Source organism: Vulpes vulpes, chromosome X (assembly GCF_048418805.1).
Source record: "Vulpes vulpes isolate BD-2025 chromosome X, VulVul3, whole genome shotgun sequence".
NCBI classification, from domain to species: Eukaryota; Metazoa; Chordata; class Mammalia; order Carnivora; family Canidae; genus Vulpes; species Vulpes vulpes.
The window spans coordinates 31070194-31096813 of record NC_132796.1 but is presented as its reverse complement, the minus strand read 5'-3'; the positions used below and the strand labels follow the sequence as shown (position 1 = coordinate 31096813).

Here is a 26620-nt window from a genome sequence, read left to right as displayed (position 1 = left end):
AGACATACTCTACATTTGTGGAAAATAAAAGCTGTATCTGTATAATTTCATCTATAATCTTTTTTTTTCTTTTTTTTTTTTAAAGTAGGCTCCATGCCCAATGTGGAGCTTGAACTCAAGACCTGGAGATCAAGAGTTGGATGCTCTACCTACTGAGCCAACCAGGTGCCTATCATCTATAATCTTAAGATATGAACATTATTTCTAGTAAAGAGCTAAATGTGGAAAGAACTGTTTCCATTTTAATTGCTCTAATTTGATTTTTAACATCACAATTAAAATTTATATTGAAACATGAGTTTCTGTTAAGTACTTTTAAAAAATAATGGCAATTAAATGGCATAAAGAAATACAAACACATGGACAGAATTAAAGAACTGGAATTAAACCTTACTATAATAAATCACTGCTTAATCTAATCCAGACTCCTCTTAGTTTCTGCAGGCTTAATCAAAACATTTCTAACTCTTTAGAAATTTTATTTTGAAGTCAAAAGATCTCTCCAACATAATTACAGCTCCAGGCTTTGAGAATCATTGCAGTTAGGGAATTATCAGAGTAAATACTGTTGAAAAAACTTCCAAAGTGTCTTATGTCTTTTTTTCTGACAAAAAAAAGAAAAAAAAATCCTTAAAAGGAATCATATCTCAACGTATACTAAGAAATAATAAGGAGAGGCTTTCCTCACCCTAAACTGAACCCTTTACATGTTGAGACAAGTACCTGATTTTCCCTGATTTTTAACTGAATCCTTACCAACCATCAATCATCTTGTCACAGAGGCTACATATTTATTTAGAGGCACAATTACAAATCAAAGATCACCAAAACCTATTTTTGAAGACCAAATATGGACAAGTTCTGCATCAAAAGTATAAAATCACATCCTCGCAACTAAATATGAGGAGGAATACATAGAATAGCCAAAGAAAAGGAATAGATATGATCTGACCAAAGAGGTAAAGTAACTTTTGTATGAAATAAGATTCTATCAGCCACTAGTGTCCTCAAAGAAAGAAGGAGAGACCTATAAATCTAGTTGAAGATTTTATGAAAATTTGTAGAAGGAACAATCTGATATAAACATAAGCAATTTGAAGCTGTATGCTAGGAGTGCCTGGGTGGCTCAGTTGGTTAGGCATCATACTCTTGGTTACAGCTCAGGTCATGATCTCAGGGTCCTGGAGTTTAGACCTGAGCCAGCCTCTATGCTTAGTGCAGAGTCTGCTTGTCCCTCTCCTTCCCCCTCTGCCCCTCACCCTTTTCTCTTTCCATCTTCCTTCTTCATATGCATGCTCTTTCTCTCTCAAATAAATAAAATCTTTTAAAAAAATTGGAAAGAATTTTAAAAATAAAAATTGTGTGCTAGAAGATATTTCACAAGTGTAAATATGAAACAAACAGCTTGAAAAACAAATTGAGGTCAATGGTCCTTGACAAGATATTTCTCCTTTTTTTAAAAAAATATTTTATTTATTTATTTGAGAGAGAGAGAGAGAGAGAGAGAGAGAACAAGCACAAGCAGGGTGAATAGCAGGCAGAGGGAGAGGGAGAAGTAGGATTCCTATTGAGCAGGGAGCCAGAAGTGGGGCTCAATCTCAGAACCCCAGGATCATGACCTGAGTCTAAGGCAGATGCTTAACCGACATAGCCATCCAGATGCGTGACAAGATATTTCCCAATCAAAGAGAACACTTCATAAATATAGACATATTTATACAGATTTGTTATTGTCATGGGACTTCAAATTTTATTTTCATTTTTGATTTTTTTTCTGCATATTAAAAAATTCACTGTTATACATTTAGCAGCTCCTGCACATATAATATCCTTTAGTGGGAATTAGATGGTCCTGGTTTTTTCCTGAAGTTTTTCCTGAAAACTTTGATTTTTATTTCCCTTTCTATATCCTCATCTGAATAAATTCAACTAGATGTGTAAACTGCTCCCTTATGGAAAGCTGAGTACATTCAGAACACAAGTTTACGCTCCTGGGGTCAGTCCCCTTGCACGTGAAATGCGTGTCAAGTACTTTGAGAAAATTTGCCCTTTGAAGTGCCTGACTTTTCATTTTCTACTTCCCCAAGCCCCATTCATCAAATGAATCATCTAGGAATCATCATTTCATTGCAGGTGATTACTATTATGCAAAAATTGTCTCTTTCACTCTGCTAAACCTTCTTTAGAAAAAGCAATATTTGCTAAGGCTTACTATATCATATTGATACTTTCGTTAATTTGGGGTTGGAAAAGAACTAACTAAAACCCCTGTGAAGTGTTTAACTCCACATATTTTGGCCCCAAATATATCCATACCTGTCTCAGCACAGTGTCATGTAGAGTACAATGAAAGGGCACCACCTTCTTGGGGAGATATGTCGGGAGCCTTTCATACATATAGACACAAAGCATGAGCATCAGGATTGGATTAGGGTCACAGATGTCCATGGCCTAGTTTCAAAGAAAAGAAATATACATCAGAGAGGATATGTCGATGAAATATATAAAAAGGGCTAAGGCATAATACAGCAATTATTGAATTACTTTAACATATTTTAAAATATTACTAATTGACATTGACACTGAACTGTAAACACAGTAAACAGAATATTACTGTGAATCAGAAAAGCTTGACTCAGGTGTTAAAAGATGAATTAGATGTGTTCTCAGTATAACACTGACCTCACGGCCTCAAAGTCTTCACAAAAGCTTGTCAGAGATCATAAAAATATTAGGCACTAGAAATACTGACCGATGTGACTAAGACACTGCTCCTGATGCAAAATACCATAAACAGCAATAAAATAGAACAGAGAAGTAGACAAATTACTGAGGTAAAAGAAGGCAAGAACTTCAAGCAAAAGCTCAAGGGAGAAGGCCGCACAAGAGATGGCCTTGAAGAGTGCTTGGATCTTAAATAGGTTGTGCCTGGGGTGCAGAAAAGGATGTTTTCCATCAGAAAGGCACAGAACTACAGTGCAAGGATATAGGGAAGTATAGTGTTTATTTGTTAAAGAAGTACAATTCGAATCATGTGTAAGGCAAGAAAGGCCAAGCACTGTGTGAAAAGACTAAGGAGCGCCAAGGCCACACTGTGGAGGGTGTCATCGATGCCAAGGTGAGGGACTTGATTTCTGAATGAGGAATAACACAAGAGCAACAATGCAGGCAGATCAGGTGGGGGTGGAGGTGGTTAGGGAGTACTTTTTCTAGAACAAATTGTAATAGGTCAGAAAATGTAATCATACTGATAACCAAGGTAAATTAGTGATGGATGCTGGAAAAGATTTGAGATAAAAGCCAGAATTGCAAAGGAATAATCGCAGGGACAATCAACATAGCCTGAATGTACACTGAATATAAAAAGTAGAGTCAGGAGCACCTGGGTGGCTCAGTCAGTTAAGCTGACTTAGGTCATGATCCCAAGGTCCAGGGATGGAGTCCTGGGATCAAGTCCCGCATCAGGCTTCCTGCTCAGTGGGGAGTTTGCTTTTCCCTCTCCCTCTGCCCCTTCTCCCCACCCGGCTTGTGCTCTCTCCTCAGTCAAATAAATAAATAAAATCTTAAAACCTTAAAAAAGAAAAGTAGAGTCAGGAGTAGGAGGAAAGATTCTTTGTATCAGCTCATATAGTATCTATGATGTCCTAGAAAAATGTGAAGGTCTTAGAGGAGAATTACTCATAGCAAAGAAGTATTGAGAATGGTCTAAGGCATGGATTAGAAGACATAAAACACCGCTGATAGACAAACAACTCTGTCATTGTCAGTACACTTCTATAAAATGAAGATCTAGTTAATGGCTCATATTCAAGTTAGTAACTGAAAATGATCCAGGTCTGGCTTGGAAATGCAAATAGTGTGGGAGCCAAGGAGACCTAAGCCATTATGTGGAACTAATACACTTAACTCTGAAGTACAGCAGCAGTTCCCAGCAAATAAAAAACAGCTCCTCTGATCATCTGCTGGTTCATATTCCTAAATACATTCTTTTACTTATTTGAAAGAATAGAAGAGTTTGTGGTTTCTTGTTTTTTTTTCTTAAGATTTTATTTATTTATTCATGAGAGACACCGAGAAAGAGGCAGAGACATAGGCAGAGGGAGAAGCAGGCTCCCTGTGGGGAGCCTGATGCAGGACTTGATCCTAGGACTCCGGGATCACGACCTGAGCCAAAGGCAGACAGACTCTCAATCACTGAGCCACCCAGGTGTCCCTGTTGTTTCTTGTTTTGTCAATAAGCAGTAAGGCTAACCAATAAAGGTGCCTGGGTAGGAGATTTTTAGTAAAAAATAAAGGAGCTGGCCTTCCTCGGCAGGGTAGAAAGCTGCTAGTGAGTATGATTTGAGGAAAACTGAGAAATACACCAAGACTCCAAAGTTACTCATCAGTATTCTGTGGTAGCACATTTCTTCATGAAATACAATGTTAGTCAACACGTGAAGGAAAAATAAAGATAAGAACAAACTAAAAAACTAAAAACTAAATACAGAGTTTAATTCTCACAAAGTGAAGACTATGGCTCTGCTGGGCTCTTTAGGATGGGCCTATCTATGAGTGGGATCAAAGAGGGCTGTGGGGCACCTGGGTGCCTGTCAGTTAAGTGTTTGCCTCTTGATTTCAGCTCAGGTCATGATCTCAGGGTAGTGAGACAGAGCCCCAAATGGGACTCCATATTGGGAGTCTGCTGGAGATTCTCTCTCTGCCCCAACCCCATGGTCTCTCTTTCTCTCTCAAATAAATAAATAAATAAATATTTTTTAAAAAAGAGGCTTAAGGTGATGAGAAATGTGTTTGTTGGGGGAAGGGTAAGACTAGTGGCAGAACACTGTAGGCTCAAGTCTGAGGTCAATAAAAAGCCTTTTGAACACTTTTTTAGTGACTACAGCATAAAATATAGGTAACAATATTACCTAGTTAACAATATTACCTCATATAGGTAACAATATTATCTAAAATATAGGTAACAATATAGAATTATACCTAAAACTCATCTTTGAAAAATATATAATGGGATGAAAATGCAATACTTTAGAAATTAAAAAAATATGTTTATCTTAATGGGAAAATATATTTGATTATTAAGATATTAGACTGAAAAAAAAAAGAGAAAAGAGCATCCTTAACTTTCCTTATAAGTTTCGATGAAAATGACCTAAAGCAATTACACTTTAGTCGATCCTAGGCTCAAAAATCCAAATGTTAAAATAGGTTTATTATTATTATTATTACTATTACTATTATTATTATTATTATTATTTTAAGTTAGGTTTGTTTAAAAGAAGATTTCCTTGTGAAATATCTTTCAAAGATATAATCATTGCTTTCTCTATACAGGTCTAACCTAGAAGAACTTCAACTGTATTGGTCCATTTCCCACCAAAGAATTAAACAAAATAGGTCATAATAGAGAAAAATGCTGGAGTAGAAATCTGGTAAACCAAATTCCAGCCCTGCTACTACACAGTGCCATGATCTTGACTAAATCAATTAGTTTCCCAAGGCCTCAGTTTTTTCATCAGTAACAAGAAGAGGTGAAATAATGTTGACCTTTGTGGAGGATTTAATTTTCTATGACTTCAAGATATTACCAGCTTTTGTACTGGACACCAAATATAACTAGCAGTACCCACTGACATACTTTAATTCTACAGAGAACACTTGATTACCTTCTGCAAAGCAATTTTTTCCTTTCTTCTTCCCTAAGAATCCCAATTTTTGTGGCTGTTTCATTACTTTTATCAAACACTGGTTTGGCTACAAGCATGGAATGTAATTATGGCTAATGACGCGTAACAGGAAATATGCAGTTAACCATTAGAAAAGGTTTACCTTATGGAAAAAGAGAAGTGAAAGATGAGGTGCTATTCAACTAGCCCCAAGAGTAACTGTATAGCACTGTTACATGAGAATTTCAATAGAAATTTGGTGGTTATTAGTGCACACACCTAAAACAAAACCAGAGGTTGAGAAGGGCTGAGCAAAAATGAATCTCTAATAACTTTATTGAGTAACTGACTGACTATTCCTATAATCTCCTAATGCCTGACTTAATCTAACATAAAATATTGAATTTATTTTTTAAAGATTTTATTTATTTATTCATGAGACACGCACAGAGAGAGGCAGAGACACAGGCAGAGGGAGAAGCAGGCTCCATGCAGGGCCTGATGTGGGACTCGATCTTGGCACTCCAGGATCACACTCTGAGCCGAAGGCAGACACTTGACCACTGAGCCACCCAGGTGTCCAAGAATTTGTTTATTTTTAAAGTGCTTTCACTCCTGAATTGTTATTTAATGCTAAAAGCATCAAACTTGCTAAAAACAAGTGTTTTTTTTTTTTTTTTAGAGAAGGAGAGAAGAAGAGAGAGAGAAGGGGAGGGGACAGGGAGAAAGAGAAGCTCAAGCAGGCTCCAAGCCCAGTGCTTGTGGCTTGATTCCCACAACCCTGAAATGATGACATGAGCCAAAATCAAGAGTCAGATGCTAAACAGACTGATCCACCCAGAAGCCCCAAAAGTAAATGAAAATTTTAAGAGAAAAGTCAAATTATCTATTCAACTTTAGCTCCCATCACTACTCAGTGAATTAGGTGTAGTACAATCTCTATAAATGTTATATTTATTTTCATATCCATTTCTTTACATGAGGGAATAAAAATACATTCTATACTGAGTCCAAATAATTCCCACTATATTTTTGCTTTAAATATAATGTATATCATGAAAGAGAAGATATGTAAACAACTGTTATATTTCAAATGGCAAGATTCCACAACAGGACATAACACAGGTACAGAAACTTATCTAGCTGATTCCACAGCTGCAAAGAATATAATAAAGGAGAAACTTAAACATTAATAAATATTTTGAATTTCTTTGTTTTTTTTAAATTTTTTTTTTTTTTATTTCTTTGGTTTTAAATGTGAACCAGTGCTATGCATTGGCATTAATTCACTATCGCTTAATTTAATATTTTTGAATTTTGTGATTTAATGTGGTTGGTAAATTTAGGTTGATAAAAAAAAGTTAAGGAATTGAAACTGGTTATTAAAAGCTTGATAATTATCAGTTAACTGTCAGTTTCTCCATTCATCAAATCTTTCTCTGCATTTTTATGTATTAGATATTCACATTTTAAAATATCGTTTGATTATACAATAAAATAAAAATTTTGAGTCAACATATCTGAGTAAATAAAAAAGTAAAGGAGAGGGCACCTGGGTGGCTCAGTCAGTTGAGTGTCTGCTTTTGGTTCCGGTCATGATCCCAGGGTCCTAGGATCCAGGGTCCTGGGATCAAGTCCCACATTGGGCTCCCTGCTCTGCGGGGAGCCTGCCTCTCCCTCTGTTTCCCTCTCTCTTTCCCTAACTCTCATGAATAAATAAATAAAATCTAAGAAAAAAAAAGCACAACGTATAATGATTTATATTGTCCAAACAAAAATATTTAAGTTTCTTTTGAGTCTGATCAAATTCTCAAGGGCCACCTTGAACACCAAATGTCTCCTGTAACTCTTCTTGGTTCCCTTACCAGAATGATTTCTGTCCCTTTTGATTCCTATAGCACATTGCTTTTATGTATACTATGGCATTCACTATCTTCTTTGCATCAGATCTTTTTTGTGAACTGGTCACTATTAATAACATCTTTGAAGGCATGATTGTGGTTTAATCATATCTGTACCACTTACAGGGTCTATCCTGTGTCTTTTCTGGAGGATACTCAATTTGTTGAATTCATGAGAACTACAGTATTTTTACTCTTTCAAACCAAAGTCTTTCACTGAAGTGTATCTCTAAAACTCTCTTATAAAAGAAATGTCTAGCCAAAATCCTAAAATACAGTTTCTCTTTACACCTACATCAATATAAAAGAAGGTAAATGTCAGACCTGAAACAAAGTGACTTTAACATGCAAGTGACTTTCATACAAGGAAAAAGCAAATCATTATGAAATGTCATTTTTCCAGCAGGTGTGAGGAACAGCTTTATACCAAGCCATATGTGGGCATTGGCATCATCAATGTCTCTTGTGTCATGGAACAGAAAACTCAGTTAGCTGTAATGGTCTTTCTCCCATGTCCTTCTTTTGTGACTGTTCACAAGGTCTAGCAAACCTCAAATGTTTCCTATATCAACTTATTATTTTAAGTTCCCAAATGACATGAGTAGAGAAAATATCTTCCTCTTTGACCAACTGAAATTATATTTTGTTTGGTCTATGATCCCTGTTTCCAGGACCTCTCCTATGAGTCCTTTCCAATCATAGTTGTAAGAACAAATACCTTTATTCCCATTATACCACATAATTCTGACTTTTTATGCTGATATCCAATATCCCAATATATATCTATATTGATTTTTCTAATCTCGAAATTCAACTAAGGCACTCTCTTCACAGAATTTCCTTAATGTATGTCATGTATTACATTTGACATGCTGTTTACTCCATATCCTCTAAGTAAACAACTTCGTCTCTTGCCACTACCAATCCAAATCCAATCTTCCTTCAAGACCCCAAATAAGTCCTGCCTTCTCTACAAAATCTTTGGTGGATCCATCTAGATCATATTGATCTCTTCCCTTATCTGAATTTTATACTTTGTTTTTTTGCATACACCGACAATTACATGAGTAGAATGTTTTTTATCATTGACTATGCACATATCTTGATAATTCAATGATTTTGTATATTCTTCAAAGTAAGAAATTATTTATTTATTTTTAAAAAATTATTTACTTGAGAGACAGAGAGAAAGAATGACCTTGAGGGGTTGGACAGAGGAAGAGGGAGAAAGAAATGTAAGCAGACTCCATGCTGAGCAGAGACCCTGACATGGGGCTCAATCTCACCACATTGAGATCAGGATGAGCCAAACCCAGTGGGGTGCTCAAGCAACTGCACCACACAGGCGCCCCAAGAAATGATTTGTTATACTATTTCATTACTCTAACAAAGGGCTCAAAATTGTAGGCATATAATGATTATTGCTATTGAGGACTTGATGTGAAAGGCCAGGTGGAATTATAATGTGAAGATCCAAATATAATAATGTATATTGCCATTCTGATCTCAACATGAATATTTATTTTAAAACCAAAATGAAAAGTTGTCTTTTTAGCTACTAAATTAAAAAATGATAATACATCTATATTCAAAGAAGTCTGCTCCTTTAATTCAATTTTAGAGCTTGGGTAGTGCTACTAAATCACTCAAGCTTCATTCTCGGCGTTTAAGAAAACTGGACAAATCAGTAGAACTATTTTCTTATCATGCACAGTTAGATATACATAATTATATATATTTAGAAATATCCAGTAGATTTCTATAAAGTCATATTTCAAATTCCACATTTTAGCTACATCCTACGAAAACACTGCTCAATTTAGATTTAAAATATATGAACAAAGGAATGTTAAAAGGAGTCAACTAACATTTTTCCATTTTTCCAAAGAAGACATACAAATAACCAATAGGTACATGAAAAGTTGTTCAGCATCATTAAGCATGAAGGAAATGTAAATCAAAACCACAATTAAATATTACCACACACCTGTTAGAATAACTACTATCAAAAAGAGGAGAGATAAAGTGTTGGCAAGGATGTAGAGTAAGGGGAATTTTTGTATGCTGTTGGTGGAAATGTGCCTTGTTATAGCCATTGTGGGGAACAGTATGGGATTCCTCTAAAATATTAAAAACAGAACTACTATACAGTCCAGTAACCCTATTTCTGGGTACATATCCAAAGGAAATGAAATCAGCATCTCGGAGATATCTACACTTCCATGTCCAACTGCAACATTATTCACAATATCGAGGATATGGAATAACCTCTCCGTCAGTGGATAAATGAGTAAAGAAAATTTGGTATATACTCACAATGGGATATTTAGTCATAAAAAAGAATGAAATCTTGTTGCTTGTGATAATGTGGAAGAAACCAAAGACACTATGCTAAACAAAATAAGCCAGGCACACTAAGACAAATATTTTATGATTTCAATTGTATGTGAAATCTAAAAAAGTCAAACCCATGTAATCTGAGAGTAGAAAGATAGTTGCCACAGGAGGGGGATGGAGGAAATGAGGAAATGTTGGATCTTAAGTGTTCTCATCACAAACAGATACACATACTCACACACACAAAATGGTAACTATATGAGGTGATGGATGTGTTAATTAACTCGATTGTGGTAATCATTTCACATTGTGTGTATACACACACACACACATATATGTATAAATCATCATATTGTATACACACAAAATCACATTGTACAAACTAAATATACATTATTTTTATTTGCCAATCATATCTAATAAAGCTGGAAAAATATGAAAAGAAATTTACATGTATGGAATATGTGATACATAGGCACTCACCTGTATGTCCATGTCAAAGCCAATTTCACGAAGTACATTCACAATAATCAGGCAATTGTGCAGATATTGTTCAGAACTTTTTGGTTGTGTGTACATTTTTACTAAATGAGACTCAATCTGGAAAAGACAACAATCAAATCTTTTAGTGATAAAAGAATAAAAATGACCACTTTTTAACTGTTCTTTTTTAGTTCAGCAAAGAATCATTTAAATATTAACATCTGTCAGTAGTAAATTATTTTAATCAAAATACCAGAATAAACAAAAAGGGAATGCTGGCCATTCAGATTCCAGTGTAACTTAAATTAAAATATTGAAAAGAATCAGTTTATAAAAAATACTTTGAGTTTTAATTACTAAGTTCTTTTTTTTTTTTTTACAACACACATTTTCTTTATTCATAAATGAATCGGACTCTAACAGAGTCTATCTTGGCTTCCTTCTCTTCTGTCTACCTTCTCTCAATACCTTCCTTGAGCTTCCTGGGATCACCCCAAATATACTTCTGTTCACATTCTTGGGTGGAAGTCTATGGTCTCCTTTCTCTTCACATCCCAGAGCTCCTTCTCTTGTTCCAAAAAGATGACCAGATCTGGCTTCCAAACAACAAGACCCAAGAAGAGGAGGTGTCCGTAGTTCTCTAACATCACATCCCTGTACAATTCCTGCTGAGTGTGGTTCAGGCATCCCCACTCCTCCTGAGAGAATTCTATGGCCACATCCCTGAATGTCAGCAGTCCCTGAGAACTGGCCATTTCTTCTTCTTTCACTTTGTCCTCTAGATTTCTTTCTCAGAAGAGATTCATGGAGAAATCCAAGTTCTTTTTTTTTTTTAAAGATTTTATTTATTTATTCATGAGAGAAACACACACACACACACACACACACACAGAGAGAGAGAGAGAGAGAGAGAGAGAGAGAGAGGCAGAGACATAGGCAGAGGGAGAAGCAGGCTCCAGGCAGGAAGCCTGATGTGGGACCCGATCCAGGGACCCCAGGATCACGCCCTGAGCCAGAGGCAGACGCTCAATCGCTGAGATACCCAGACGTCCCAAGTTCTTCTTTCAAATAATAGGAGTCCATTCCTCATTAAACCGACACTTACCAAAAATGGACAATAGGCTCCCAACTGTGTCGCAAAAACAAGGCCATCTAAAAGGTCTCTGTCAAAATTTACTATCCATCTCTCAGATGGAATAACTCCTGTTCCAAAAAAGAGAGTAAATGTAACATTAGTTTTACTTTTCTAAAAAGATCCTTTATAGTATCTGTCTGAATATATTCTGATCTTGTCACTATATGATACAGAAGGTATTTAAAATTGACAAACATTATAGAAAAAAATGCTTTCAAAATCATTCCCATTGTGGAGACCTTTAGTGCCTAGTTCAAACACAAAGGAAAACAACATATGTCTATCTTTATTTCACTGGTTTTCAAGGAATCACTGATCCTTAATAGGTTTTCTCCCAAAGTGACATACAAAAGAATAAATAAATGATCTGGAATTTTCTATTCCTTCAAAAGGAAAATGGATTGATGAATAAAGGACAATGGGGAAAATTTAAAAAAAAAAAAGGAAAAAGGGTGTCTTATGGAATTTGAGTAATAGTTTAAAAAAATTTGTCTTTGCTTGGAAAAGAAAAAGTGTAGTATTTTGGGGAAAAAAACAAAATTTAAACCTCCAAACAATAATAAGAGAATATGAAAAACTATATGCCAACAAATTGGACAACCTAGAAGAAATGGATAAATTCCTAGAAACATATAAATCACCAAAACTGATTCAGGAATTAATAGAAAATTTGAACAGACTGATCATCAGCAAAGAAATTGCTGCAAAGAATTTTTGAATACTCCCAACAAACTAAAGTCCAGGACCAGATGGCCTCACAGGTGAATTCTACCAAATATTTAAAGAAGAGTTAATATGTATTCTTCTCAAATTATCCCAAGCAATAGAAAAGGAAGGAAAACTTCCAAATTCATTCTATTAAGCCATCATTACTCTAATATTAAAACCAGAAAATGACACCGTGAAAAAAGAGAACTACAGGCCAATACCTCTGATGAACACAGATGCAAAAATCCTCAATAAAATACTAGCAAACGAAATCCAATAATACATTACAGAAATCATTCACCACAATCAAGTGGGATTTATTCCTGGGTTACAAGGGTGGTTCAATATTCTTAAATCAATCAATGTGATATATCCCATTAACTGAAAGGAGAAGAACCATATGATTCTTTCCATAGATGCAGACATAGCATTTGACAGAGTACAATACCCATTCATGATAAAAATCCTCAACAAAGTAGGTTAGAGGGAACATACTTCAACATAATTAAGGCCATATGTAAGAAACCTACAACAGCTAACATGGTCCTCAATGGAGGAAAAAAAACCTTTTCCATCAACTTGAGGAATAAGATAAGGATATCCACTCTCACTGCTTCTATTTAACATAGTGCTGGAAGTCCTAGCCACAGCAATCAAACAACAAAAAGAAATAAAAAGCATCGAGATCAATAAAGAAAAAGTAAAACTTTCCCTATTTGCAGATGACATGATACTATATATAGAAAACCCAAAAGACTCTACCAAAAATCTGCTAGAACTGATAAATAAATTCAGTAAAGTTGCAGGATACATAATCAATCTACAGAAAGCAGTTGCATTTCTATAAACTAATAATGAAGTAGCAGAAAGAAAAATTAAGGAATCAGTCTCATTTACAATTGCACCAAAAGTAATAAGATACCCAGGAATAAACATATCCAAAGTGGTAAAATGTTTGTGCTCTAAAAATTATAAAACACTGATGAAAGAAATTGAGGATGATGCAAAGAAGTGGAAAGACATTCCATGCTCATGGATTAAAAGAACAAATATTGTTAAAACATCTATACTACCCAAAGCAATCTACACATTTAATGCAATACTTATCAAAATACAAATAGCATTTTTCACAGAGCTAGAACAAGCAATCCTAAAATCTGTGTAGAACCACAAAAGACCTCAAAAACCTAAAGTAAGCTTGAAAAAGAAAAGCAAAGCTGGAGGCATCACAATTCTGAACTTCAAGTTATATTACAAAGCTAGTAGTGGCACACAGCATGGTACTGGCACAAAAATAGACATAGATCAATGGAACAGAATAGAAAACTCAGAAATGAACCCAAAACTACTTGGCCAGTTAATCTTTGACAAGGATGGGAAGAATATCCAATGGGAAAAGGACAGTCTCTTCAACAAATGGTGTTGGAAAACTGGACAGCAACATGCAAAGGAAACTGGACCACTTTCTTACACCATACATGAAAATAAATTCAAAATGAACTGAAGATCTATATGTGAAACCTAAAACCACAAAAATCCTAGAACACAGGCAGCAACCTCTTTGAAATTGGCCATAGAAATTTCTTTCTAGATATGTCTCCTGAGGCAAGAGAAACAAAAGCAAAAATAAACTATTGGGACTACATCAAAATAAAAATCTTCTACACAGCAAAGGAAACAATCAACAAAACTAAAGGGTAACCTACTGCATGGGAGAAGATACTATCAAATGACATATCTGATATAGGGTTAGTATTCAAAACGTATAAAGAACTTATATAACTCAATACCCAAAACAAATAATTCAATGAAAAGATGGGCAGAAGACATGAATAGACATCTTTCCATGTAAATAGCAGCATTATTTGCAATATCCAAAATGTGGAAGCAGCCCAAGTGTCCATCAGTTGATGAATGGATGAAGACGATGTGGTATATACATACAATGGAATTTTATTCAGCCATGAAAAAGAATGAAATCTTGTCATTTGCAACAATGTGGACGGAGCTGGAGAGTATAATGCTGAGAGAAATAGGTCGGTTAAAGAGGGATAGGTGCCTTATAATTTCACTATTGTCTGGTATATGAGAAACAAAAAAAAATGAGCAAAGGTAAAAAAGAGAGAGACAAACCAATAGGCAGATCCTTGATCATAGAAAACAAACTGGTGGTGGCAGGGGCATGGCAGGGGTTAGGGAGATACATATGATGAGGATTAAAAAGTAGTACACTTGTGATGAGCACTGGGTGATACACGGAGTTATTGAATTTCTATGTTGTACACTTAAAACTAGCATAACACTGTACGTTAAGCAACTGGAATTAAAATAAAAACTTAAAAAGAAATCAAAGCCAAAACCAAAAAAACAAACAAAAAAGTTTCCAAAAGGACCTAGATTCTTATAGGTTTGAGATGATGTCTTGTCTGAAAACAAGGGGAAAAACTGGCTATCTTCCTAAGTCCTTGCAAATTCTTTGTTTCTCATTTTCTGTGAATAAGAAACTACGACAGGATATCTTCATGATATGTATATTAACTTCACAAATCAAGATTACTGTACATCTGGGGTGTCTGGTTGACTCAGTTGATTAAGCATGCAACTCTTGATTTGGGCTCAGGGTTGTGAGATTGAGACCCGTGTCAGGCTCCATGCTGCGTGTGGAGCCTGCTTGAGAGATTTTCTCTCCATCTCCCTCTGCCCTTACCCCTACCCCCCACCCTCCACCTCCCTCTTGCATGCACTCACATGCTCTCTCTCTCTAAAACAAGAAAAAAAAAATTGCTTTACATCTGGTACTGGAAGACTAATTTCTCTGGAACCACTGATGTTCTTGATACTTCACAAAAATAGTACCTGGTATTTTTTCATCTGAGATACTACAACATTGAACAATTCTGTAGGATTTCTATAGCACAATATTGCAGAAACAGTCTAGCAAACAAAGATCACTAGAAATTTTCAGCTAATGCATAGCAAAGAACTATATATTTCAAAGTATTTTTTTTGCTGACAAAGACTTATAAATAACTATATCTGATATATAATGTGATGCAATCAAAGTAATGAGTTCAAAATGCACATTTCTGGCAGGCTGGATGTTTATAACCTAAAAGTGCTTCTCTTAACGTTTATGTGCCACCTATGGCTTTTAATAAAAGCAAAGGGTCTCACATTTTTCTAAGAACTGTAAGCAAATCTAACTTTAATCTGAAAAAGGCAATTTACTAGTCTTTCAAGTTAATTGTGAACCGGACAGTATTTGATATAGACAATGATCTCTAAACATCCCAATATCATTTTGTATTATTAAAGAGACAGAAATTCCCCTAAAAATGTTCAACATCTTGTTGAGGATAGGTCACATCTGTAACAAGAAAACAAGTAATGAAAAATCTCCTAACTGAAAGCTAATAGATAGATTACAATATAACAATAACTGTTACGCTGTTACTTCCAACTCCACCAACTGCAATACAGCACCACAGGACTCATCATGACCTTCCGCCTTTCCTTATTTCTAACTTGGTTCTTCAATACTGAAAAGCCTGGCTCTCATTACCAACAACATATTTACTTATTTGTTCAACCCTAGTATACATATAAAGCAATTTCAAAATTGCAACCCCAAACCCCTACAAGAAACTAAAGTAACATGTGCATGCACCATTCCTTTAGTCTTTAGTTCTACAGTGTTCAGTCATGATTGTTTTCACAAGATAATTTAGTCAGAACCTTTCTTGTCCATTATACTCAGTGAGGTTGTCAAACATTTGCAGTGCAGTTAGATTCACTTGTTATAGTCTACATTTCATCCTGAATTACTTCCATGTTTTGGCTGATTAAAAAAAACACATGTACTAGCATTCTTTCTTTGTGTTGTAAATTTCTAGGATTTTGAGAGACATATTGTCATGTATTTATCATATATCCATTACAGAAAAGTTTCATCACCCCCAACATTTCCATTTGCACTGTAGAGTCAACTAATTGATATCTACAAAAAAAAGGGAAGTAGGATTTTTCACTAGGGTTATATTGAATCTATAGATCAATTTGACAATAAAATATCTTACTATTTGTCTTCCATCCCCCTGTGCATGGTATATTTCTCTATTTATTTAGTTCTCTTTGATTTCTTTCTTGTTTCATAATGCTTAGTACATATATCCTGTGCATATTTTGTTGGGTTCATACTTAAGCATTTTATTCTATATTGCTATGGTAAATAACATGTATAATTATATATATATATACATATATATATTTTATTATTGCAAATTCCAATTGTTTACTGCCACTATATGGAAACAATATTTTTATATACTGATTTATATCAAACTACAACCATAACAAACTCTATACTAATTCTAGGATGATTTTGTAGATGCTTTGGGATTTTCTACTTGACTGTCACATTGAATTCCAGCCCCTTTCTCAAGGGTAGAGGTGATTTGTTGTTGTAATTATTATTATTCAGTTTCTTTTTATAGCTGCAATGAGTTTTCATCACGGCCCTGAAGATGACTGTATGTGTGGTCCTTCTTCCTATTTATTAACGTTTTTTGTTCTATAGGGAATAGAGAAGTTGGGCAAGTTGCTTGCCCCTCCCCCCAGGTCTACACTATGAGGAACACATTCTCCAGACTCACTCCTCAGTCATGTCTGTGAGCAACCAGAGAGGTTTGTGGGGTAAAACTCTGTAAGACATGCAGACTTTCTCTATTGCTGAGGCCCCTAGGACTTCACGCTCTCTCACTAGTGTATACTTGGTCTCTACCAATTCACCAGCCACCTAACTCAACTCTTCTTATCAGTCTCCAGCTGTCTCTACCACAAGTAGATAATTACTATCATCTAATTTCTTCCTGTAAACACCTCATCCTTCTTGGACTTCAGGGTACTTTGTTGTCCTACAGCCTTAGCTTCCCAGGAGAGCTTAATGCATTTGGGGATTTGCTATTTAAATGGTATTTGCTGTTGTTTTGTATATGTTTTTGTTGTAATTTTAAGGGTGGTAGCTAAAGGTCTTTCCAGTCCTCTATCTCCCTGAGTGCAAAACCAGTGGCACCTATTGGTGTTCAGTCCACTGCAACTTTGGAGCTGCTATGTTATTTCTTAAACAGCAGTTGGCATGAATTGTTGCTGTTCAAACATGGCTCTCTGTGCAAAGAGAATGGCAATAATCCTCCAAAACAGTGTTGAGAAGTAAAAACCACACTTCTCTGATCTGATCCCACACCTATAGCCTATCATTCACAAGAAGGCTGCTTACAAGCCTCCACCAGTTTACCACAACCTTAGGTATATCAAGGATTTTCTCTGCTTTTTTGTTAATTCCTTTGATCTAGGCTACTCTCTTTTGTATACTCCAAGATTTTGCTACCCAAAGTGTGCTATGTGAATCAGCAGCACCTTTATCAACTAGAAGTTTGTTATGAATGCAGGATTTCAGGTCCCACTTAAAACCTACTGAAATATAAAAAGTTTAGCAAAATCATTTTTTTATTTTAAATTTTAATTTGGAAGTTGTATTTTACCTGTTTATACATTACATTACTTCAAATATTCAGAAATATTAAAATACTCCTAGTGTTATGAATTAGAGATATAACTACTAAACATAAAACTGAATCATTTTATGCATTAAAGCAATAAGTGCACATATTATGTTTATGAATAGCATAATAATTATTTAAATTGGGCACTTGGGTGGCTCAGTTAGTTAAGAATCTGCCTTCAGTTAAGGTCATGATCCTAGAGTCCTTAGATCAAATCCTGCATGAGGCTCCCTGCTCAGCAGGAAGTTTGCTTCTCCCACTGCTCTTTTTCCCTGCTTATGAGCTCTCTCTCTCAAACAAATAAATAAAATCTTAAAAAAAATTATTTAAATTACATTTTAGGTGATTAAAACAGTACATTTTTAGAACAGCTTTATTGATATATAACTCATATAACATAAATTTCATCCAATTCAACTGTCCAATTCATTAAATTACTTAATATATTTATAGAGCTGTGAGATCATCACCACTATTTAATTTTAGCATAATTTTATCAACACATAAAGAAGCCTCATACTCATTAGCTATCATTCCCCATTTCTCTCTTCTCTCACTCACTGGAAAAAAACAAACCTACTTTCAATCACTATGGATTTGCTTATTCTAAACACGTCAGAGAAATGGAATCAAGATATGTGTCCTTTTGTGTTATGGCTTCTTTTACTTAGCATAATGTTTTCAAGGTTCATCCATGCCTTAGCATGTGTCAGTGCTTTGTTTCTTTTCATAGCTTAGTAACATTCCATTTTATGACTATATATATATATACCACATTGTGTTTATCTATTCATCAGTTTATTGGCATTTGGGCTGCTTCAACACTTTGGCTATTAATATTTATTTAAGAATTTTTGTGAGAATATATGTATTTTCAAACATTTTGAGTATAAACCAATGAATTGAATTGCTGAATCATAGTATTCTCTGTTCTCATAGACAAATAGTTAATCTATTTTTTTTTTTTTACCATTTTGAGAAATGTTAAACTCTTTAACATTAAACTGTTTTCCAAAGTGGTTGCATCAATTACAATTTCTCTAGGAATGTGCAAGGTTCCAATTTCCATAAATCTTCCCCAATACTTGTCATAGTTTTTCTTTTCCCTTTTTTTAAAATTTTAGTCATCCAAGTTGGTGTCAAGTGCTAGGACACTGTGCTTTTGGTTTGCATTTCCCTAATGACTAGTATTATACTGAGTCTCTTCATGTGCTCATTGACCATTTGCTTATCTCCTTTTCTTCTTCTTTTTTTTTTTAAGATTTTATTTATTTACCCATGAGAGACACAGAGAGACACAGAGAGACAGAGAGGCAGAGACACAAGCAGAGGGAGAAGTAGGCTCCATGCAGGGAGCCTGATGTGGGACTTGATCCTGGGTCTCCAGGATCACGCCCTGGGCTAAAGGTGGTGCTAAACCGCTGAGCCACCTGGGATGCCCCCTGTTTTTTCTTTTTAATTTGGTTATTTGTTGTTTTATTATTGTGCTGTGTTTTTATATATTCTTGGTATAAGTCTCTTGCTAGATATGTGTTTTCATTGTTGTTGTGTCCTTTGGAATGGTCTCTTTTACTTCCCTTAATATTCTATTAATATGGAGTTTTGCATTGATTAGAATTCTATTCCTTTTTAGAGATGTATTTATTTTAGAGAGAGAGGGAGAGAGAGCAGGGTAATGGGCAGAGGGAGAGGGAGAGAATCTCCAGCAGACTCCCCAATGAACATGGAGCCCAATGCAGGGCTTAATCTCACAAACCCGAGATCATGACCTGAGACAAAGCCAAGAGTTGGAGGCTTAACAGAGTGAGCCATCCAGGTACCTCAGAATTCCTATGTAAATCAATCTTGCACTCTGGGGATAAATCTCATGTAGTAATTTTGTTTAATCCTTTTAAAATGTTTCTGGATTCTGTTTGCTAGTATTTTTGAGGATTTTTGTGCCTACATTCAGAACAGATAACAGTACATTTTTAATTATTTTAAAGCACTTTAGAAATGCAAAGTAATATATACTTTAATGCAGAAACCATCTTGTTTCTAAAGGTTATTGAATCATGAAGATATGTGAGCTCTAAATAATTATAAGACCTGCCAAATATAATAATTAGAAGATCAGCCACATGAGATTGAGGTAATGTATATAAGATTTGGTAGAACTTCCACATTAAGTGCATCATTAAACTAGAAAAAAATAAAGAATCTTGTGTACTAAGATGATAATTACTATGGACAAAGATTGATTAAAAAAACAAGAAGTATAAAGAAATAATAGGTCCAGATAATCTTACCAGTAAATTCTACAGAATTTAAGAAACAAGCAATTTCACTTTTCTAGAAATTCTCTCAAAGCCTACAAAGAGGGAATATACTACAATTGTTGAGATTTACAAAACAAAACAAAACCCCTAAAAAGTACAGAGAATAATTACAAATCATCACGCATGTAAACTAAAGCAAAAAACTAAAATATTAGTAAACTATTCTAGAAAGATATTAGAAAAAAGATCAGCTACCACGGCAAAATTAAATTTGTGCCAGGAATGCAAGGTTAGTTTACATTTAATAATCACTTTAATATATTGTAAGTATGACATATGGAGAGAGATAGAGATAAATAGAAAGAGAGATACATGCATATACAGTTGACCTTTGAACAATGTGGGGTTTGGGGTACCATCTCCTGCACAGTGAAAAAATTGTATATAACTTTTGACTCCTCCAAAACTTTACTAATAGCCTACTGTTGACCAGAAGCCTTAGTGAAAACATAAGCAAGTCAATTAACACATATTTTGTCTATGTATTATATATTGTATTCTTACAGTAAAATAAGCTAGAGAAAACAAAATGTTATTAAGAAAATCACAAGGAAGGGGACACCTGGGTAGCTCAGTTGGGTAAACATCTGCCTTCGGCTCAGATCATGATCCCAAGGTCTTGGGATCAAGTCCCACATCAGGCTCTGCTCTGCCTGCTTCTCCCTCTCCCTCTGCTTGCCACTCCCCCTGCTTGTGTGCATGCTCTGTCTCTGTTAAATAAATAAATAAATAAATAAATAAATAAATAAATAAAATTAAATTAAATAAATAAAATCCTCTTTTTTAAAAAAGAAATCACAAGGAAGAAAAAATATACTTACAGTCCTGTATCATTAAAAAAAAAATCCACACATGAGTGGACTTGCACAGTTCAAAACCATGTTGTTCAAGGGTCAACTGTATATAATATATATAATTAAATAGTATTCATTATAAAAATTCCTGGAAAATTGAAAGGATATAAATTCTAGAACACAATCTACAAAGTAATTGTACAGTAAATATCACAATTAATGATGAAATGTTGAATGTATTTTGCTTAAGCATGAAAAAGGTCAGGTGTAAGATCATCCATGTTAATAAAAGGTTAGAAAAAGCCTCATTTCACCCTTTATTTTTTTCCACCCTTTTCTTTAATTTTTTTTTTTAAATCTTTATTTATGATAGTCACAGAGAGAGAGAGAGAGAGAGAGAGAGAGGCAGAGACACAGGCAGAGGGAGAAGCAGGCTCCATGCACCGGGAGCCCGATGTGGGATTCGATCCCGGGTCTCCAGGATCGCGCCCTGGGCCAAAGGCAGGCGCCAAACTGCTGCGCCACCCAGGGATCCCCACCCTTTTCTTTAAAAACAAAACAAAACAACTCATATCCTGTAGTGTCTTACAAATATAAAGTCCACCCTTTTCTTTAAAAAGAAGAAAGAAAAATCCTCTTCATGACTCATTTCAACCAATATCTTTCACCTCAACAGGAATACAGTAAATACTTCCTATGCCAAATTTACAAAATAAATGTTTAGAACAGGTTTCATACTCTTGTACACACCACCCACTTTGTGAATATAAATAAGTTTAGAGTCAAACAAAGCAAATCACTTATAGGGGAGAAGTCATCAGCCTGATCTCCAATCTGCCAAGCTATTTTATAGACGTAACACAACAGGACGCCCTACATAGAGTCTGGAGAAAAATAAAGGGTGACTCAAATATTATTCCTAGTCAAGATGCAATCATACATTTTTTTTTTTTTTTTAGATAAGATATTTACAAACAGAACTCAGAGACCCTGGAAAGGGTTTTCTTAGAAAAACAAAACAAGGGCAGCCCGGGTGGCTCAGCGGTTTAGCGCCACCTTCCGCCTGATCCAGGAGACCCAGGACTAAGTCCCACGTCGGGTTCCCTGCATGGAGCCTGCTTCTCCCTCTGCCTGTGTCTCTGCCTCTCTCTCTCTCTCTCTCTCTCTCTCTCTCTCTCTCTCTCTCTGTGTCTCTCATGAATAAATACATAAAATCTTAAAAAAAAAAGAAAAAGAAAAGCAAAACAATTATGAAAGCCAGCCACCCAATAACTGAATCCAAAAAATAAATAAAAATGGAGAATCCAGGTAAAATGACACCTAATGGACTATCGACAGAATAGAATAGAAGTGGTTATAAATACTGACAATATAGGCATAACGAATGTAACGAGATGATACACTTGGGCAGAAAGGTGAGAAGAAATGAGAGCAAGAATTAACTTACCTGTCACAGCAATGGTTACCGTTGCTATGTAAAATCATAATGGCTAGCAACGAAACAGAACCAAAAAACCCTCAGAATTCATAATGTTATTTATAAGTTTCTTCTTTTAAATTTGAGACATATTTTGGAAAATATATTTCTTGTGGTGAACGAAGATTTATGTTATTAGGTACCTCTGCACTATTTAATCTTATTCCCTATTTTTAAATTTGCACATATTAGAGTTTTTAACCTTCACTGTACACCAGAGCCACCTAGAAAGCTTTTAAAAGCTGCAGATGTGCAGGCAACACCCCCACAGATTCAGTTTCAGTTGGCCTGGAGTGGGGCATCCATTTTCATTTTTTTAATTTCCCAGGTGATTGCAAAAGGGCATCCAGATTTGAAAACTCACTCTTGGTGGATGAAAAGGGAAATGAGATATCTCTCTGGACATTAGGAAAGAATTTGCAAGAATTGCACAGATCTAAGCTAAAGAAGAATTAACAGTTTGAAGGAGTGGCATCACACAATGATACTTAACATGAGCCTTGGAGGTCAAACTGCTTGGATTCAAAGCCCAGTCACACACTTTCCTAGGAAAATAAATTAACCTCTCTGCCTTAGTTTTCCTGTTAATAATAGCAATAGTTACTTGATCATGTTGCTTATTCTGAGGATTAAATAAACCATTATATGTAAAATTCTTAGTTCTTTAATCAGCATACTACAAAATATTGTGAAAATGAGTAATGGAAATCTCATTTAAAATTGAGTTAGGGGGATCCCTGGGTGGCGCAGCGGTTTAGCGCCTGCCTTTGGCCCAGGGCGCGATCCTGGAGACCCGGGATCAAATCCCACATCGGGCTCCGGTGCATGGAGCCTGCTTCTCCCTCTGCCTGTGTCTCTGTCTCTGTCTCTCTCTCTCTCTCTCTCTGTGTGACTATCATAAATAAATAAAAATTTTAAAAAAATTGAGTTAGGGAAGCCCTGAAGGGGGAATCAAAGTAGTACCAGTCACCGCAGCCTGCATAACAAGCAGGAAAAGGGAAGTATTTTATCTCTTGCTCTTAAGAAAAAGAAGACCCTTCCCTGCCCCAGCAATAATGCATCTGTAACCAATGAAAAACCACCACATCCTCAAACTCTTGTTCCTCTCCAGTGAACTTCTGTTCAAAACAACCCTCCCCAATTTCCTCCTAAACCTAATAAAAGTTGATCTTCCCCTTTTCCCCTTGTCTCTTCATACTTCCTATGGTTTGCCATAGTCTGCTTGTCCAGAATTGCCATTCCTCTGCTATTCTCAAATAAATTCATTGCCTTAATAAAATAATTATTTTTAAGGTTGACAATACCAAACATCCCTCTCTCCTGACTAATAAAAGTGGTCATTGCTTTTCTACCAATTAAAGAGTTGACCTCAATTATAGTCTTCTTTCCTCGAGATAAGATTTATTAAGTTACTGATAGAATTACCACTGCCCCTGATAGCATACAATTAAGGTAAATCCTTTTTTCCTTGAACCTGTCCCCAATTTACCTAGGCAATGCACAAATCCTGTCTTTCATATTATCTTTTACTGCGAGACACTCCATGATTCTCCATAATGTATGGTCTGCCTCATTGCAATGAGCATTGAAAAGAATTCCTTCAACTATCCATGTGTTCCCAGTGGTCTCTGGCTCAAAGCATTGACATTGAGTAGGTATGAACATGAAAGACAGAATGTGGTCTGGTTGTGGATGAATTTTTACATCCTTCATTTTCCAGGACACATGGATATTGACTTGGTTTGCCCTGATTTATTAAACCACATGCTAATCCACTGGAAATGGCTTAACTTTCTGTTCTCATATTTGTTTGACTGCTTGGCATTTCTCTGAATTTAGTGTTGAGTTTCACACTAATCATGACTTCTACATATTGACTGACAGTCACATTCCCAATATAAAACATTCTAAATGTAACATTAAAATATCAAATTATACCATTTCTATCATCTATGTGCATCTTAATCTTGCATCATTGACAATAAATATTTAATGCTAAGCATTAAAGGGATAATTTGGAACTTCTGGAAAAAATATAAAACTCTTTGTAAATAATGACTATTTTCTGGTTTAATAAAGTTGAAAATTAGACACATTTGAAACAACCAACATATACATATTTAAGACCTCAATACTACATTAGTTTTAAGAATAGATACCATTAAAAGGCCAGTACAGTTTCCCAAATGTGTACTGAATATTGTTTTTTTTTTGAATATTGTTTTTTTTTAAAGATTTTATTTATTTATTCATGAGAGACCCAGAGAGACAGGGGTGGGGACATAGGCAAAGGCAGAAACAGGCTCCGCGCAGGAAGCCTGATGTGGGACTCAATCCCAGGACTCTGGGATCATGACCTGAGCCAAAGGCAGACACTTAACTGCTGAGCTACCCAGGTGCTGAATATTGTTTACTTTAACAAACCAGCCCATGATAAATGAAATCAAGGATACCTTTAGATAGTATATAAAAGAAAAGATAAAATATATTTATGACTGCTTCACAAGAAAAAATAGAATAAAAACTATTTTCCATTCATAAGAACTACAATTGTTACTTCATGAAAAAAATGTTAAAATAAGCATCAGTTAAATAATAGTATTTTGTAGAATAAAGCTCCTTTGAACAGACAGTTCAAAATGCTCCAATTTTGGGATTTTTGTTAAAAGCACAGTCAAATGAAAGTACTTAGTCCTCTCCGAAATTAAACTCTATATTACAAAAATGGTCTGTTGTGGTTCTCAAAATCACCAGGTAATTATAGGATGATAAAATTTCCATTAGCAATCAAATATAGCAATTAAAGAAAAGGGTCCAAAGAATAACAAACAGGATATTTTATCACAGGCATGATCTACTGCAGAAGAAGTTGTCACAAAGTTGAAAAAAGAAGGTTCATCAGTGAAAAACACTTGTGTTAATGATAAAGAGCTTAAGGACATACAATACAAAGAGCTAGCGGGAACAAGAGGATAAGTGGTATAAGGGCAAATATACGCCTTGGCAAGCCCTAAAAAGGTCCCCTACTTATACAAAACAAGTGTTCACTTATTACATGGAAAATGCTGTTGGACTTTCACAACTCTTAGAACAAATCACCATGTTATGAATTTTCAGACATAGGATGGGTAACTCTTTTTATTCGTGTTTTGGTTTGTTTGCTTTTTAACAGTGCCTCTGAGCAACTATCTATAGCTATGAAAGGAAACTCTCAAACTTGGACTTCCCAGCACCACATACTCTTGAACAAATTTATAGAAAGTCCAGGGTTAGGAAATCTCAGTGTCCTCTCAGCACTAAATTCAGAATGTGCTGAACAAAAGCATGTGACCTCAGTGTACTTCGATCCATGGGCTTGCTGTGGCCACCAGACCAAATACCCATTTTATCATAGCAGTCGCTGCCTTGGCCATCTCCCCATGACTCTCCAAGGCCAACAGAATGAAGTCCTAAGACATTGTCCTGATATTCAAAGCCCTGGATGGCCAGTCTTCTGAACCAACTGATTCCAACTTTACCACTCCATACTCTCCTTGACAAGGAAAGCTCCCTCACTTATCACATCCTTCCTTGTTCCTACATCATTACAAAGAAATTCTAATGAGAAAATATGTCAGACTTGTCTTGACTGAGGTGGAGGTGCTGATAAAGACCTCAGCAGATATGTAACATGGAAGCCACTGCCCAACTCTCAAGAGTTTCTGGGAAAGCCATAAACAACTAAAAAATTATTTATTTGTTGCCCCATCATGCTGATCAAGGACAGACTATCCATAAAGATGACTCTGAAAGCTGCCAACTGATCAGTTTACCCCCAAAATTTATAAGCAAGGTCCACTGGTCTATTTTTTGCAATGTTTTCTCCTTCATTATCAAAAGAGAATTTTACAGGGTACAGCATTCTAGGTTAGGATTTTTTTTTCCTCTTAACACTTTAAATACTCTACTCTCTTCCTGACTGCATGATTTCTGAGTTCAATGTAATTCTTATCTCAGTTCCTCTATACATAAGGCGTTGTTCCCCATCTGGTTTCTTTCAAGATTCTTTCTTTATATTTGATTTTCTGCAATTTGAATGTAGTATTCCTAGCTATAAAGGGTTTTTTGTTTTGTTTTGTTTTTTTAAGCATCTATCCTGCTTGGTTATTTCCTGATCTTTCTGGATCTGTGGCTTGATTAATTTGGGGAAATTTTCAGTTACTATTATGTTACAGGAATTATTATTTAAAGGAAAGGTTTT

At 35.4% G+C, this 26620-nt stretch overlaps 1 protein-coding gene across 1 annotated transcript in view; it reads right to left on the bottom strand.

Annotated features, from left to right (window-relative positions):
* CFAP47 (cilia and flagella associated protein 47) overlaps window positions 1-26620 on the bottom strand; it is a 503092-nt gene that overhangs the window by 259639 nt on the left and 216833 nt on the right. The window contains exons 34-36 of the mRNA XM_072744557.1: window positions 11493-11590; window positions 10388-10504; window positions 2317-2451 (exon numbers count right to left, since the gene is read on the bottom strand). Of these exons, the coding sequence (XP_072600658.1) occupies window positions 2317-2451; window positions 10388-10504; window positions 11493-11590 (350 nt within the window). The remainder of the gene's footprint in view (window positions 1-2316; window positions 2452-10387; window positions 10505-11492; window positions 11591-26620) is intronic.